At 33.9% G+C, this 15689-nt stretch overlaps 1 protein-coding gene across 1 annotated transcript; it reads right to left on the bottom strand.

The window, feature by feature from the left end:
* Positions 1 to 1195: 1195 nt before the first annotated feature.
* LOC105645166 (uncharacterized) lies at positions 1196 to 4790 on the bottom strand. The gene is made up of 6 exons (XM_012230696.4): positions 4619 to 4790; positions 4465 to 4519; positions 3655 to 3705; positions 2682 to 2773; positions 2531 to 2608; positions 1196 to 1558 (listed from the first exon to the last, which is right to left on the bottom strand). Exons 1-6 carry the CDS (start codon positions 4672 to 4674, stop codon positions 1408 to 1410), a joined length of 483 nt encoding a protein of 160 aa, XP_012086086.1. The 5' UTR covers positions 4675 to 4790; the 3' UTR covers positions 1196 to 1407.
* Between the last annotated feature and the right edge of the window lie 10899 nt (positions 4791 to 15689).

Here is a 15689-nt window from a genome sequence, read left to right as displayed (position 1 = left end):
ATGAAAGGGCCAGTAAATCGGAATATAATTTTAAAGCTACACAGTAGGGAGTAGGAGTAGCCCTTCCGAGTAGTATTCACCAAATTGGTGATAATCTTTGCAGTGAAGAGGATTCAAACTCTCACTCCTTATATTTTCTACAAGAAGTAAGAAGATCAATAAGACCACATCTGATTAGTAATTATTATCATTATTAGAAATATAAGGTGACATATTAGTATTAAATATGTAAATTCAAGTATTGTATTGGTTAGTTAACTAAAGTTGTATAATATTGCTTTTCGGACAGCAGTTTCAAGTGAAGGTTTGTGATTAAAATTGGCAATAACAAGCTCTTATAATGCAAATACATTATAGAAGACAGGGAATAATAACTACATATGCATAAATGACAAACGAAAAGTTATGCAATCTATTATTTATAATGTTGATAAAACTCAATATTATGATATTTTACTTGTTATATAATAATGTTGTGATAGAGAATAGACACTGGTGTGAAGCCTCAGTGAGCATCTAAGCTGCTCATTTATAAAATAATAATTAATTAATGGGTTTCATTTTGATTTTTCAGATAGTTGAAAGATTCTGTTCTTGATTAACAGTCGGCTGTTTTACCATCTCAAATCCACCGGTCTCTTTTTTCATTTTTTTTCACTACAAAAACTTTTAATACTGTTATCACCGTAGCCGATAAAGTTGGCTTCAGTTGGGTCCCATAACGGAAAAGTGCCACTTTTTGAACACGGAGGACTGTAAATCTTTTTGAACACGGAAACCGTATAATCTGACGGAATTAAATCTCGAGACGGACATCATAATAATTTTACCAAAATACATAGGCAAAATTATTAATTTTGTCAACTCAAAGACAATAGTAATTTTCTCTAGAGTTAATTCAGGGCAGCAGCTTATGGTGGTGTTCATGGAGACGGTAATGCGAGTTTTGAGGAGTTGGTATTTTAGAACGAGGGAAATTTGAGTTGCAGACCGATTCCAAGGCTGTCTGAAATTCTTAAAGAACAGCAGACGAGTTCTCTTAAGGTTTCATAATATTCTCAATAATATTCTCTCTTCTTGTTTGGTTTTGTCGGTAAGACAACGTCTGATCAGCATTTGGAAGTTCTTTCGGGAAGCTACCAAGGGGCTGACAATGGCTAATGAAGCTTTAAGAGGGCAAAGAGGAATTCGAGTGTTACAGCCAACGCGGTGCCACCTCCAGTTCTTGGCTATTTCTCATTATTGTCAAATGCATGATGATATATTATAGCTTATCCATGTATCTCATGGAAAAAAAAGCTCATAATGTTGCTATGCTGGAACAACCTGATCACGTACAGAATACAGATACATTGTCAAAATCTTAAGTTACCAAAATCAAAATCTTGAAAAGAATGTGGATGACTATCATATCTCAGGTTCAGAACTCTTTTCTTCCTTAGGAGGTGCAAATTGTTTGCTGAGCCGAGATCTTGCCCAGGGATCCAAAGGTTCTCTTTGTTGTGGTTGAGGAGTTGGTGGTTTCGACTGCCTAAGCTCATTTTCTCTATCAATAAACCTGTTCAAATGTGTAAATTCATATCAAACCAGTAAAAACAGTAAATCCCAGACTTGAAAGGAAGAACAAATGGGAAAAATTCAAAATTTAAAACCATACAGATACAAGACAAATTCAAAAAATACTTTAATATATTTAGTGATTTACTGCGAAGAATGTGTTTTTAATTATCTATTGCCACATGCATATGCATGTATACGAGCATATATGCTATATACAATAATTTGTGATTTCGGATACTTACAAAACTACATTTAGAAAAGCATACTCATTTGATTTCAATAATTTCACATGGAGGGTGTTCATTTCAGAATCAGTGAGATTATCTTCATAGCGAATGTATATTTTCCAGGTACAAGAATAGGGCTGAAATGGACACCCTCCAAGTTCTCTTAGGCTAAAGGCAAGCATCATCTCGGCCCAAATTTTCTTAGCCAAAATGGTTTTCTCTCAATATGTCTATACTTCTTTCTATTATTCATGAATAGAAATTTTCAGATTTTATTATTTGACAAATTATTGTAAGATTAACCAATTTAATTTAGTCTTCACGACCATTACAAAAACAATCTTCAAGATGAACCAACTTAAGAAACATAAGTTGGAGAAATAGATATTAAAACTAAAATTTAAAATTTATAGTACCAGAAAGAACAACAAAAGAAAAACCAGAAAAAAATGCAGAAAATCTGTAGATCTACAGAGTCAAAGCTGCAGATTGCATTTCGAATGTGCAAATGAAAATTTAGCGGATGACAAAAACTATTTTTAACTGCACAAACTGTTGCTAATGCTAAATATTCAGAAATGCAGAAAATAAAAACTTTGCCTAAACCAAACCTCAAAAAAGAACCATAAGAATTTAGCTTTAGGAGGGAAAAAGGAAAGCCAAATAAGCTTTCATCATCCTCTGGCAGTATGAAAAAGGAATTCTCAATCAAATAAACAATTTAGAGTGAACAGAGATCTTACTCAATGTATGCCATTGGTGCAGCATCACCAACTCTTATACGAGTTCGTAGCAGTCTTGTGTAACCACCTGCTCGATCCCTATAAACCCAAACTTAATTTTATCGTGGATTGATAATAAAAAAAAACAAAGAAGTCAGGTTCAGAAATTTACTTGTAACGATAAGCAAGTTCTGTAAATAGCTTGTGAATAACATCATCCCCTCTCACAAACGCAGCCGCACGCCTTGCAGCACAAAGGGAACCCTGTATATATATTTTTTTTCCCGAGATAAAATGAAGTGATGATGATGATAGAGAACTCCCATTTACTTTCAATATGCTAAAGTTTTTATTTCTTTTGTTGAGAAATTCAATAGGAGCAACAAAGGAACATAACTTACACAAATAGTAAACAATAGGAACCCGCCTTAGAGAAAAGAAAAAATGTAATGCATAAAGAGGGAAAAGGCACAGGAGCCAAGAAGTTCTTAAATGACAGTTACCATCAAGTTTAGAAATTAACTATAAAAAGAAATAATAAGCTAGAGAGACAGCAAACTCTGTTTTGGCATTGCAAAATACTTTGAACTCAAGGACACTCGTATTTTGCATATTTCCACTTATATCAACACAAGTAGGAATCCTAAAGCCATAGCAAGATAATGAGATGTGTCTGCAGCAAAAATATATACATTGAAAAGTTTATATAGATTGCCAACCTTAACCATTCAGAAAAATTTTCCAGCATCCTTGGGATGTAACCAATATGTCCAAAACTAAATTAAAATTCTAATCCATGCATTAATGGAGGGCCCAAAAAAGAGAAGATGTAGACCTAAGATCACATGGGGAGAAGTTGGCTTAAAAAGTCTACAACTTCTTTCTTGGCATTAGTGTAGAATTAATTATAACATGACAGAATGGAACAAAGGATAATCGACCCAAACTATTTTGGATTAATGCTTAGTTGCTGTAGCAGTAGTATATAAATCACAAACTAGTATAAAACTAAAGCCCTTTGGAAAAACATAATTCCAGATGCTCAAAACTCATCCAAGCTTTGCATTATATTCTTAAACCTCAATCATCTACACAACATTAAAAGCAGAAAGAGCAGCATGCAACAACTAATTTCTTATGCACACCTCTTTCCCAAGCTGCACCATATTATCAGCGAGTCGTCGAACCTCCTTTGCCTACAAAATGGAAAACACGACAAATGTGCTCAGTTAAACTACTTATCACCAAAAATTCCATAAACCACCGAAAGGAAATATACATAAAAACCAAATCAGTAAACCATGTGCATTTCTTTAGCTTGTACTTGTACTACTTAAATAACGTGACATGCAGAGTTCTAAGTAGCCCATAATATATATACTAGAACATAAAAGTTATTACTGCTCATAGAGCTGTGTTTTGATGACCTCCCCTCAAATTGAATTTAACGTCTTCTATATAGTAAAACACCCTTTTTTTTTTTTTTGAGATTGCAAGGGTTAGTGTAAGTAGAAACGGTTACATGCTTGGAAGATGTTTGTATTGGCTAAAGCTATAATGTCCTGTCCATTTGCAATGGTACAAATTTGTTATCCTAGTGGAATCCAAATACCATGCATTCCAAACAAAAGAGACCTTACTTCAGCATATATCTGAAACAAAATAAAATAAAATAAAATAAAAATTATATCTGTAACATGTTTACAACTTTTCCTAAAAAATTTCACTCATTAATCATGCTTTCTATTTTTTCTGCTCGTAATGAAGTAAAAAATTATGGTCAAAGTAACCCTACTAACCCGCTTGTTAGCTTCTGCAAGAAAAAGGAAAAACCTATAAAAAGAATCCCAGAAAAGCAACAAGCAAGAAATAAAATCAAACAAAACTTATCAGTTGTCATAAACCCTAGAAAAACCCCTAAAAAATGTACCAAAAAAAAAAAAAAAAGCAAGTACCTTAGCAACGGTGGTCTCAATGCGCTCATGCTTCACCAATTGAGAGACCATTGTCCTACAATTACATACCCATAAATAAATATGCTAAATTGAAATGGAAGTAAAGCAAGATTAGATGGAGAACAGAGAAACAAGGAGACAGTAAATCAATAACCTGAGCATGGACATACGGTGACCAGTGGGTCGACCTAACTTTCTGAATTTCGTCATTCCGGGAGATAGAGTGTTTCGATTTCAGAGGTACAAAGGAGAAACAGAGTAACCGAAAACCCTGATCAGTGGCGGCCAGGCGACCTGGTGAAAGCGAGAAACTGTTGGTGTAGCTGCATAGAATTCAAATGAACTTATAAATGGGCTTTGGGCTTTGGACTTTGGAAAGCATATATGGGCTTTGGGCTAGAGACAAAGTATGCGCTATATACTGTGTTTGGTTTAAGAACTTTCTCTTCTTTTGCTTCTTTTACCAGGTGGCATATTATTTTCAATTCTCAAAACAACTCAAAGATAGAAATTAAGCAAGAGAGTTTGAACTATATACATGTGCTAGAACATTTAGATATATAACATGGATTCATGTCAAATTAAATTTTAGCTTAACAATATGATTTTTTTTGTCTTTTTTTTCTCAGTATTATATAACATTTTTAAATATGAGATTAATTTCATTTTGAAATTCGTAATTGTCTATTTACATAATTATTTTTTCACTTGACCTTATAGAGATCATTCATTAAAATAGTACTACTTGATCTACTTCTTACAAGTTTGAAGATTAATTTAATTATTTACAATTAGCTCGGAATGGGAATGAGTCTAGTATGAGACGAGTCTTCTAATACCCATAACAGTCCCATAAGATTAAATATGTTCCTCCCTAGCATTAGGATGGATTAGATTATGTAGCATGTCAAATTTGAATTGAGTTTCATTCAAAAAATTTTAGAAAAATAAAAATTATAGATAAAAGTGAGTGGGTTATGACTATTGTTGGGTTTTATTTTTTAAAATTCATATTGATACTGTTTTTAAATTAGTGGAGGGATAAAATTGTCACCTCTATGATTTATTTTTAATTTATTGGGAGATTTTTATAAATGAAAATAACATTTTGGATACACGACAGAAATAATTCTTCTTTTTATAACTATGTTTGAGATTAATCAAGACTTTTCGTTTTTTATATAAGTGAGAAGATTAATCAAATTATCACTTTATTGACACTACTATTTGCACTGACCAATAAATTTTACAAGATAAATCTTGATTTAAAAAATAAAAAAATAAAAACAATAGGCAACAATAATTTGGAGGCAATCCCAGGATGTCCAATGTCTAAGAACCAAAAGTACAGCACAGTCGGCAGCCGCCCCACGTACTCACCGCCTCGATGTAAATTAAAGCTAAAGCTAAAGCTTTCATTTGTGTTATTGTTTTTATTTCTTTTATTTTTATCGCTGGAACTTTAAAAAAAATCCATCATTTTATTTTATTACTCGGTGTCTTAAGTTTTAAAAAAAAATTGTGAAAATAGAGAACCGTGAAACATGATTTTGAACTTTTTTTAACTAAAAGTTCAAAATGAAAACAAACTTTTGATTAAAAAAATAAAAAATAAAGATAGAAATCATATGGTTCTAAATTACTTAATAAAATTATTTAATATTTTCTAAAAATGTTATATTTTCTCTCAACTGCATCTTTATTTGAATATTTATATCGTTAAACGTTAATATAATTTATAATTATATTTATCAATAAATTTATTTTTTATTTTTTTAGAAAAAAAGGATAATATTATTAATCAAACCTTGCTTCAGAAGCAATAATAGAACAAATATCAGTTGGAATAGAGCTCCAAACTGTTAGACCAGCACTAAAACAAGCCATTTAGCAAATTCATGAGCAGCCTTATTTAGTTGCCTATTAACCCAAGCCAATGATATCCATAAATAGCTTCTTGCAATCATCAAGAAGAAGCTTGAATTCAGTTCTGTCATCCCCCTTGCTGCCATTGCCATTGTAATTTCGTGCGCATCCATCTCTAACTAAACCCGATGTAAGTGCTAAGATTTAATCCGGAGTAATACCTCCCTTAAGTCCATAAGCTCAGCACAGCGAGGCAAAGGAACTCCAGTAAGCCGACCTGAAACCCCAATGATAAACTTGTTAGTTATAGTCACTATATCCAATTTGATTGGTTATATTTTTGATATAATATTTAATGTAATAAATATTTTATTATTAATAAAAGCCATTTATTTATCTTTTATATTCTATTAATTGAATCTTGATAAAATATAAAATCCATGAAATAATACTGCTTTACGAAATAAATTATATCGTGATTATAATTATGAGTTTTATATTTGCATTAAAGTAATATCTCTAAATATTTTTGGTCAATGTTCTCCTCATTATTGAACGATGATTAGAGCTGTTGAGATTAATACATATTATGTTCTTTCATTAAAGAAGCAACTGTTCTCATATGTTGAGATATATATGATATCTGGAACTAATATGTAGGTGCTTGTTATTTAAATAAGTCCACTGAATTGACTGTATGAGAATTTCATATGGAGAGTTATATGTGTCTATGAAAGACTCAAGTGATGGTTGTGTAAGTGATCCTTTGACTTAAAATTACTAAGCTATCTTGTATGGGGATGACTATGTTTTAATTCTCCAAATACATTATTCATTCATGAATAATAAGCAATGATTTTTTGGATATAGTAAAAACTGTATAGAGATACTTGTGTAATTAAGAAAGGATTCATCACCCTAGGTAAATCAGAGAAAATGTTCTAATTATTCTCTATTAGTATTGATTAAGAAATCATTGCGCAAAGTCGAATGAAATTAGCAAATTAGATTTGAAATTTCATTCAAACAATTAATGACTAAGATTAAGAGAACTAACATGATTTAATAAAGCAGATACACTCCATGTCTAATTACTAAATCAGAACTTTAATGATGAAGGGATATTAATTACACTGATAAATCATGCACTGAAAGGTTAAGTCAAAGCACTTTGACTTTCCAAATATCCAACTATTTAGATAGTCTTGACACGTTGTTAGAAAATGTACTTGACTTTCAAATATTAATTAATTAATTTAATTTATATTTGTTGCCAACATATTTGGAACCTATAAAGTCACACACATAAGAATGGATATGAGAAAGTGAAACGAGAAATCGAATCAATATGACTTGATTACAAATTAGTTTTGGGAACATTAAGGGCAAAATTATAATTTATATTTAATTACAATTTTACCTAAATTTTTAAGTATTGAATTAATTGATTTATGTCTAAAATTTATTAAGATAAATTTTAGATTAAATAAACCTAATATTTTGATTATGATTTATTTATTTAAATAGTTAAATAAATAAACGTAATTGATTAAATTGAAAATTCTATTACTATATATATTATGATTTATTTATTTAAAAATAATTATAATTTATTTATTTATGACCAAGGATTTTTATGTATAAGGTTTAAGATATAGTCTAACTGTGAGTTGTTGCTCATAACCATAAAACTAAACATAGAGCCTATGATAGCTAGCACCATCATACGCTCTAACCTCTCATCCCCTAAAATAGTTTTAGAGTTTTTAGATTGTCCTTTCATGTGGATACTACTAGAAGCCGGACAGTTGGACAACTTGTGGTTTGCACAACCTAGCTGCGTAGATCGAGGTTTCGAAGAATTTGCAAAAGAGATATTCTTCTAAATAATTTTTATTGCTTTAATCGTTTAAACGGATCTCTGTTGGTATAATTGTTTTATTATAACTATATTATTCCACTGCGTATTATTGATATTGAAACCTAAGAAAACCGACCTAGATGGTCTCTAAAAATAGCACCAAACCCAGCATTCAGCGTTGTTGAGTTGAAGGAGGCATCCAAATTGCCTTTCGCTAAAACAACAGCTAGTCGAGACCACCCAACCACCAGACGATCAGTTCTAGCGAAGCCCATGCTACTTTTCTTCACTCTTGTCGCCCTCCAATCTGCGATGAAGTTCATAGCCTGAGTTACAATAGTCATTGGTTCAATCTACGCATTTTGCCAAAGCCCAGTATTGGGATTATACCAAAGAAACCATAGCAGCACAGCCATATCCTCAATCTTGCTCTTATCACAATTCTTACATAAATCCCAAAACCATAATTCAAAACTTGCTACAAAAAACTCACCCCTAAGAATCTGGAAATGCGACAAACATAGAGAAGCAACAACACATTGAACAAGAGAATGCAAAATCGTCTCCCTCTCACCACACTTATCACACCCCTCAAATACATGCATGCCTCTACTATTTAACTGTATTTTGGTCGACAAAATTTCCCTGCATGCTCTCCACAGAAACTGCTTCACTTTAGGTGGAATATGCCTGGTCCAAATATATTTCCAGACTTTAGGATTGCCCACACAATAATCTGCCATAACCCCTAAGCAGCTTGCTTATATGCACTCCAGACCTCATAAGCTCCTTTTTTCGACCAGTGCCAAATCAAAACATCCTTTGGTCTTCGAACACTCAATGAAATTTTGAGAATCACGTCAGCGTCCACAGGGAGAAAAACACCTCGAATAAGATCTTCATTCTAGCAATTTTCACCTCACATTATCAGATCCTGCACCTTTAAGTGTTCAAAACCTGCAACACGAGGAGATATAGCATAAAAAGAATTGTGGGACACTATCCATGGGTCTCTCCATATGTTAAATCTGATCACCCCTACCAACATGCCATCTAACAACTTTTCTAAGCAAATCATTGGCTTGCAATATGCTCCTCCATATAAAACTAGGATTTGTCCCTAGAACTGCTCCCATGAAATCTCCCTCAAAAAAATATCTAGCTTTATAGATACGTGCTAGAAGAGACTCACCATTTGTTATGATGCGCCAACCTTGCTTGCCAAGGAGAACCAAATTAAGCTGTAAAGATGACAAAAATCCATCCCCCACCCCCCATTAAGTTTTGGAATTCACATCCTCTTCTTGAAGAATGGCAAACAGATGGAAGGGATGATGATTTTCAGATTGCTATTGATGAGTATTTAAAATACAAGAGCAGTAACAAAATGCCTACAATACTGGAATACGTTTTACACTATCTCAGTAAACATCCCTATGATCAAGGAATAGGAATAACAGAAGTTTGACTACGAGGTTTGAATAATATTGCTCTTATCACCCCCCCCCCCCCGGCAAACTCATGGAAGGAACCACCTTGAGTTTGGATTTCAATTGAAGAAACCGTGGTTTGGACAATGGCTTTGTAAGTAAATCTACAAGCTGATCTGTTGTGGAAATATGAGAAACTTGAAGAACTTTCTTGCGAACTTGATCACGAACGAAATGAAAGTCAAGCTCTAGATGTTTTGATCTTGAATGAAATACCGGGTTGGCCGCTAGATATGTTGCAGAAACATTATCACACCAAATGCGAGGTGTAGCTTGAACAGACTGCTGAAGTTCACGAAGTAAACACTGCAACCAATAAACCTCAGATGTCGTTGAAGCCAAGGCTCTATATTCGGAGTCTGTGCTTGAGCAAGCAACTGTTTTTTGTTTCTTGGAGCACCAAGAAATTAAATTTGGACCATGAAAAACTGCATAAGCCGAGGTACTCTTGCGATCAGTTTTATCACCACCCCAATCTGCATCACTGAAGGCAATTAATGATGGTGTCAAACATGATTGAAACAACAACCCATGGTCAGCAGTGCCTCGAAGGTAATGAAGAATTCTTTTCACCGCCTGCCAATGATGAACCGAAGGGGAGTGCATGAATTGTGAAGTTTTATTAACAGACATTGTAATGTCCGGCCGCGTTAGAGCTAGATATTGCAACATTCCCACAACTTGTCGAAACAATTTTGGATCTTTAAAAGTTGGAGAGCTGTCCACAAATAACGAAGTTTGTGGAGAAGAGGGTGTACTCACAGATGAAGCTTCATGCATATTGACACGTCGTAGAATTTCCCAAATATATTTTGTTTGTGACAAATGTAAACCAGCAGTAGAAGATAGAACTTCAACACCCAAAAAATAGCTAAGAGGCCCCAAGTCTTTTAAAGCTATATCGGATTTTAGCTTGTGTATTAGTGTTTGCAGAAAACTAATGCTGGACCTGTTAAAATCAAATCATCAACATACACAAGGCAATAAGCAACATGAGATTCATGTGAGAAAATAAACAAGGAGCTATCTGCCTTGGAATTCTGAAATCCAAGCCGTTGCAAAGCTTGAGCTAGACAAAAATACCATGCTCGAGGAGCCTGTTTTAACCCGTACAAAGATTTGTTTAAGGCACACACATAATCAGGCTTGCTATCATCAATAAATCCTTGGGGCTGCTCCATAAAAACAGATTCCTCTAGTTTTCCATGCAGAAAAGCATTGGAAACATCAAGTTGACGTATAGGCCAGCCACTACTAACAGCAATAGATAGAATTAATCGAATAGTAGCAGGTTTAATAACTGGACTAAACGTCTCAATGTAATCTATCCCTGGGCGTTGGTGAAAACCCTTCGCAACTAAGCGAGCTTTATAACGTTCAGCAGACCCATCTGATTTTGTTTTTGTACGATAAATCCATTTACACCCAACAATATTAGAAGCATGAGAGCGAGGGACTAAATCCCAAGTGCCATTGGCAAGAAGAGCATCAATTTCTTCAGACATTGCTTGTCTCCAAATCGAAGATTTTGCGGCTTCTGTATAAGAAGTAGGTGTCACAGAAAGAACAGAAGTGATAAACACTTTAGGCTTTAAATTTCCCGTTTTTGAACGGGTGACCATAGGATGGCGGTTAATTGTAGCCTCTTCTTGTGGAGGAAGTAGAGCATTGGTAAGTGCAGAATTTGTAGTGGATGGTGGCAAAACTAACACAGAATCTGTTATGGTAGGTTGTGATATAGGTGCAGCAGTGGTTTCAGGTATGGTTATGGCAATAAGGACTGCTTGTTCCAATGTATTAGGAGTAGAAGGTAATGTTTGAGAGTTCGATTGAGGTAGAGGTACAGCAGCAGGTAGGCGATTGGTTGAATTGGTAAGGTTGGGAAGTGCATTACTGGAGGCAGTAGTTCGTGGTTGAGCAAGTGATAAGATTGAAGGTAGTGGAGGTGGTGCACCGAGGACAGAAGAACGCCCATCACTTTCTTTGAATGGGAAAACCTGTTCATCAAACAAGACATGACGTGAGTAAAATATTTTGTGAGTAGACAAAGAGAGACACTTGTAACCTTTGTGTAGAATACTATACCCAAGAAAGACACATTTAGTGGAGCGTGGTTCCAATTTATTTTTAGAATAAGGACGCAACCAAGGATAACACGCATAACCAAAGGTATGAAAAAAATTGATAATCCGGATATCGTTGAAAAATAATGTGATAAGGAGATTTGTGCTTAAGTGTGGGTGTAGGAAGTCTATTAATAGTGTAAATTGCCGCAGCAGAGGCATGATCCCAATATTTCGATGGAACAGAAGCATGAATTAAAAAAGCTCTACCAGTTTCAGTTATGTGACGGTGTTTTCTCTCTGCACACCCATTTTGTTCAGGGGTGTGTGGACAAGAACTACGTTGTATTATTCCATTGTCACTCAAATATTTTTGGAGAGCTTGGTATTCTCCACCCCAATCAGATTGAAATTGTTTAATGGATTTATCAAAAAAATTTTCAACGACTTGCCGGAATTTAACAAAACATAAGAAGACATCAGATTTTTTGCGAATGAAATAGATCCAGGTATATTTAGTAAAATGATCAAAAAATATGACTAATATAAACAACCATCAGATGTGGAAATAGGTGCAGATCCCTATAAATCAGAACAAATTAATTCTAATGGTTGTTTAGCAACAAAAGAAGAGGCAACAAATGGTAATTTATGTGATTTGCTAACACAACATGCTTCACACAAAGATTTCATATTACTAGGAGAAGCAGACAACTTATTTGACAATAGAATTTTATTAATTGTTTGAGAACAAGCATGACCCAAACGGGCATGCCATGTTGACAAGGAAACTGAATGAATAGCTGATGGAGGCATGGTGGATGAAGAGAATACAGTCCATCTTTAACGTGTCCCCGATGAAGTATTTGCTTCGTTCGAAGGTCCTTAATCACAAAAAAATTAGAGAAAAATTCCAATGAGACATCATTAGAAACTGTAAACTGACGAACATACAACAAATTGGTGTTAGAAGTGGGAACATATAAGATATTATCTAAAGAAAAATTATGAGAATTGAGAGAAATATGATTAGAACCGATACTAGAAATTGGCAAGTTTTTACCATTTGTGAGAGCTACTTCATCAGTCCCAGAATACTCAGAATGAATGGCCAAGTTTTCCAGTTCAGATGTGAGATGATGGGTTGCTCCACTGTCCACAATCCACGACTTATTGGATGGAGTTGGTGAAGAAGAGTAGTTGCTGGCAAGTTTGGTATTTTGGTTGGTGATTTTAGGACTGGGGCAAACATTGGAAGTGTGACCACTGCCTCCACAATTGTAACAAGTAGGACAATAAGTCTTTGAATTTTGATTTCTTCCACGACCTCCATTGGATTGATAGCCTCCTTGCCGGCCACCTCGTCCCCTTCCTCTATAACCTCCACGAGATGAATGGCGATTGGTAAAGTGAGCAACTGCGGGTGTAGTAAGTGAGGTATTGGAACTTTGAATCTGCATTTCTTCGGATAATAACAAGCCAAAGAGATCATCAAATGAAATTGATGTGAGTCTTGCTTCAATATTTCGAGTGAAAGGTTTGTAATCGGGACCTAGCCCCCTTAAAATATGATTGATGAGATCATCTTCAGAAATAGGAGCATCAAGAGCAAGTAATTGATCGAATAATTGTTTTGCTCGATTCATATAGACAGCAATAGTTTCGGTATCACGAGACAAGGTATAAAGAGCAGTTTTTATTGTACGAATTTGTGCTCTAGAGCCAGAGGCATAAGTTGTTTGAAGCCGAGTCCAAGCTTCGTGAGCAGTTTTGACACCAACAACTTGTGACAGAACCGATTCAGATAGAGAACTAAGAATCCAGCCCAGCACTGTTTGATCTTTGAGAAACCAGTCTTGGAAAGCAGGATTAGGAAGATCATTAATAAACTTTGGAGGAGAAGAAATAGAACCATCAATATGATGGTACAGCTGCTGACCATGAAGAAAAGGCACAAGTTGGGTTTTCCATAGAATATAATTTGTTGTGGTGAGTTTCACCGTAACATGATTCTGGATTGAGGGAATGGTTGAGGTTATAACAGAAGAAGATGATGCAAAAGTGGTAGAAGGTGCCATGGGAAAAAAAAAAAAAAAACACGGTATTGAAACCTTAAATTTGCTCTGATACCATGAAGAATGGCAAACAGATGGAAGGGATGATGATTTTCAGATTGCTATTGATGAGTATTTAAAATACAATAGCAGTAACAAAATGCCTACAATACAGGAATACGTTTTACACTATCTCAGTAAACATCCCTATGATCAAGGAATATGAATAACAGAAGTTTGACTACGAGGTTTGAATAATATTACTCTTATCACTTCCAACTTAACCAATGCAAACCTTTCATATTCTCAGATTTCGAGCCCCACCAAAAAGCATTCTTTAATTTCTTTAGCTTATCACACATAGTAACTAGTAAGAGAAAAATACCTATAGCAAGAACCGGAATAGCCCGGGCAACACTCTTGATTAACACTTCCTTCCCTGCCTTTGACAAATATTTATTCTGCCAACCCTGGGTCACCTTCCATAGCCTATCCCTAATGTTACAGAATGTAAGTTTTCTCAAATTACATCTTTCATTCTTATTTATAAAATTAATATTTTTATTTAAAATTCTCACATTTTTCATAAGATTAAAAAATATATTTTTTAAATTTATCATGTGTGAAATCTATTTGAAAATACTCTATTTTTTATTGTATGTAAAACATTGTAATATAACATTTATTTTGAATTATTTACTTAAATTATTGTTTTAGTGAAATGCAATTATTATATATTTTAATAAATTTTACTAAGTTCAATTCATTTTATTTTATATATATGATTTTTAGTGAAGGTTATTAATTTTACATTATAATATTTAATATTATATTTAATCAAATTATAATGTAATTCCGATTGACTCTTTAATTATTTAACTGTCTTTACCGGGTAGATGACTAAGCCATCTAAAATCGTTGAAATAAACGCACCATTGAAAAGAACAAAAAAAAAAGTCAATTTATGAAATATTGCCATCCAATATCATTGCGCTCAGAAAAGTTATCCATTTTTACTTATAATGGTAACTGAAAGGTCCTTCATATCTTCTATTTCTAAATGTGGTCTTTTCCTAATACTAGGCTACAAAGCTAGTAAAAGTATTAACAAAATATTGATGTTTTTCCATTTTCATATGTGTTATACATAAATTAAAAAATCAAATGTTGATCTTAATTATGGATGGTTTGTTTAGGTTGAATTTTAAATATTGAATTAGGATTAGCAGTGAATTAAACTTATAAACAATATGTCATATTTGAGGATGACAATGGATAGAATTTGGGCCGGATAGTAAATACTCGTATTCAAATCTATTACATCCTCAATCCCTATATTTTATCTAATATCCTGTCAGATAGGGAATGTTTTACTCATCCCTAAATTGATGGTACCTATGGGTAGGGTAAACAAACGGTTGATTCGGTTCAAATCGAATTGAAACAAGACAATAAAATACAAATCAAACTTTTTTATAACAGACCAAATCAAATCAAAGGTGGCATCTGAACCAAATTGACCTGAATTGAATCAGTTGTTCGATCAATTTTTACCATTTCGGCTCGATTTTAAATCCAATCAATAAATTTCAACGAAATTAAGTCGAACTAAATAATAAATTCGATTTAAACTGAATAAATCAACTCTCCTTAAACTCCTAACCGAACTGAAATGCGTTGGTTCGTTCCAATCGGTATTTTTGCACACCCCTATCTATGGGTATTGATTATCCACAGAAACTCATTTATCTATATACTCATTGTCACGACCCGATTCCATGGGCCGGACCGGCACTAGGGCCCAGGTAAGCTTAAGGCCCCCAAGGCCCGTAGTAAGCCTGAAACACTAAAAATTTACTATCTCAATATAACTTTAAACATTCAGCCTATA

This window comes from Jatropha curcas, chromosome 3 (assembly GCF_041381405.1).
Source record: "Jatropha curcas cultivar XTBG-Jc1 chromosome 3, XTBG_Jcur_1.0, whole genome shotgun sequence".
In the NCBI taxonomy this organism is placed as follows: domain Eukaryota; kingdom Viridiplantae; phylum Streptophyta; class Magnoliopsida; order Malpighiales; family Euphorbiaceae; genus Jatropha; species Jatropha curcas.
This window is presented reverse-complemented; position numbering and strand designations above follow the sequence as displayed.

Coding starts and splice junctions, on each gene's coding strand:
- LOC105645166 (XM_012230696.4), bottom strand. CDS start 4,674: ATGACGAAATTCAGAAAGTTAGGTCGACCCACTGGTCACCGTATGTCC. Junction 4,520..4,618: donor CACCGTATGTCCATGCTCAG/GTTATTGATTTA, acceptor ATGTAATTGTAG/GACAATGGTCTCTCAATTGG. Junction 2,774..3,654: donor TGGTGCAGCTTGGGAAAGAG/GTGTGCATAAGA, acceptor ATATATATACAG/GGTTCCCTTTGTGCTGCAAG.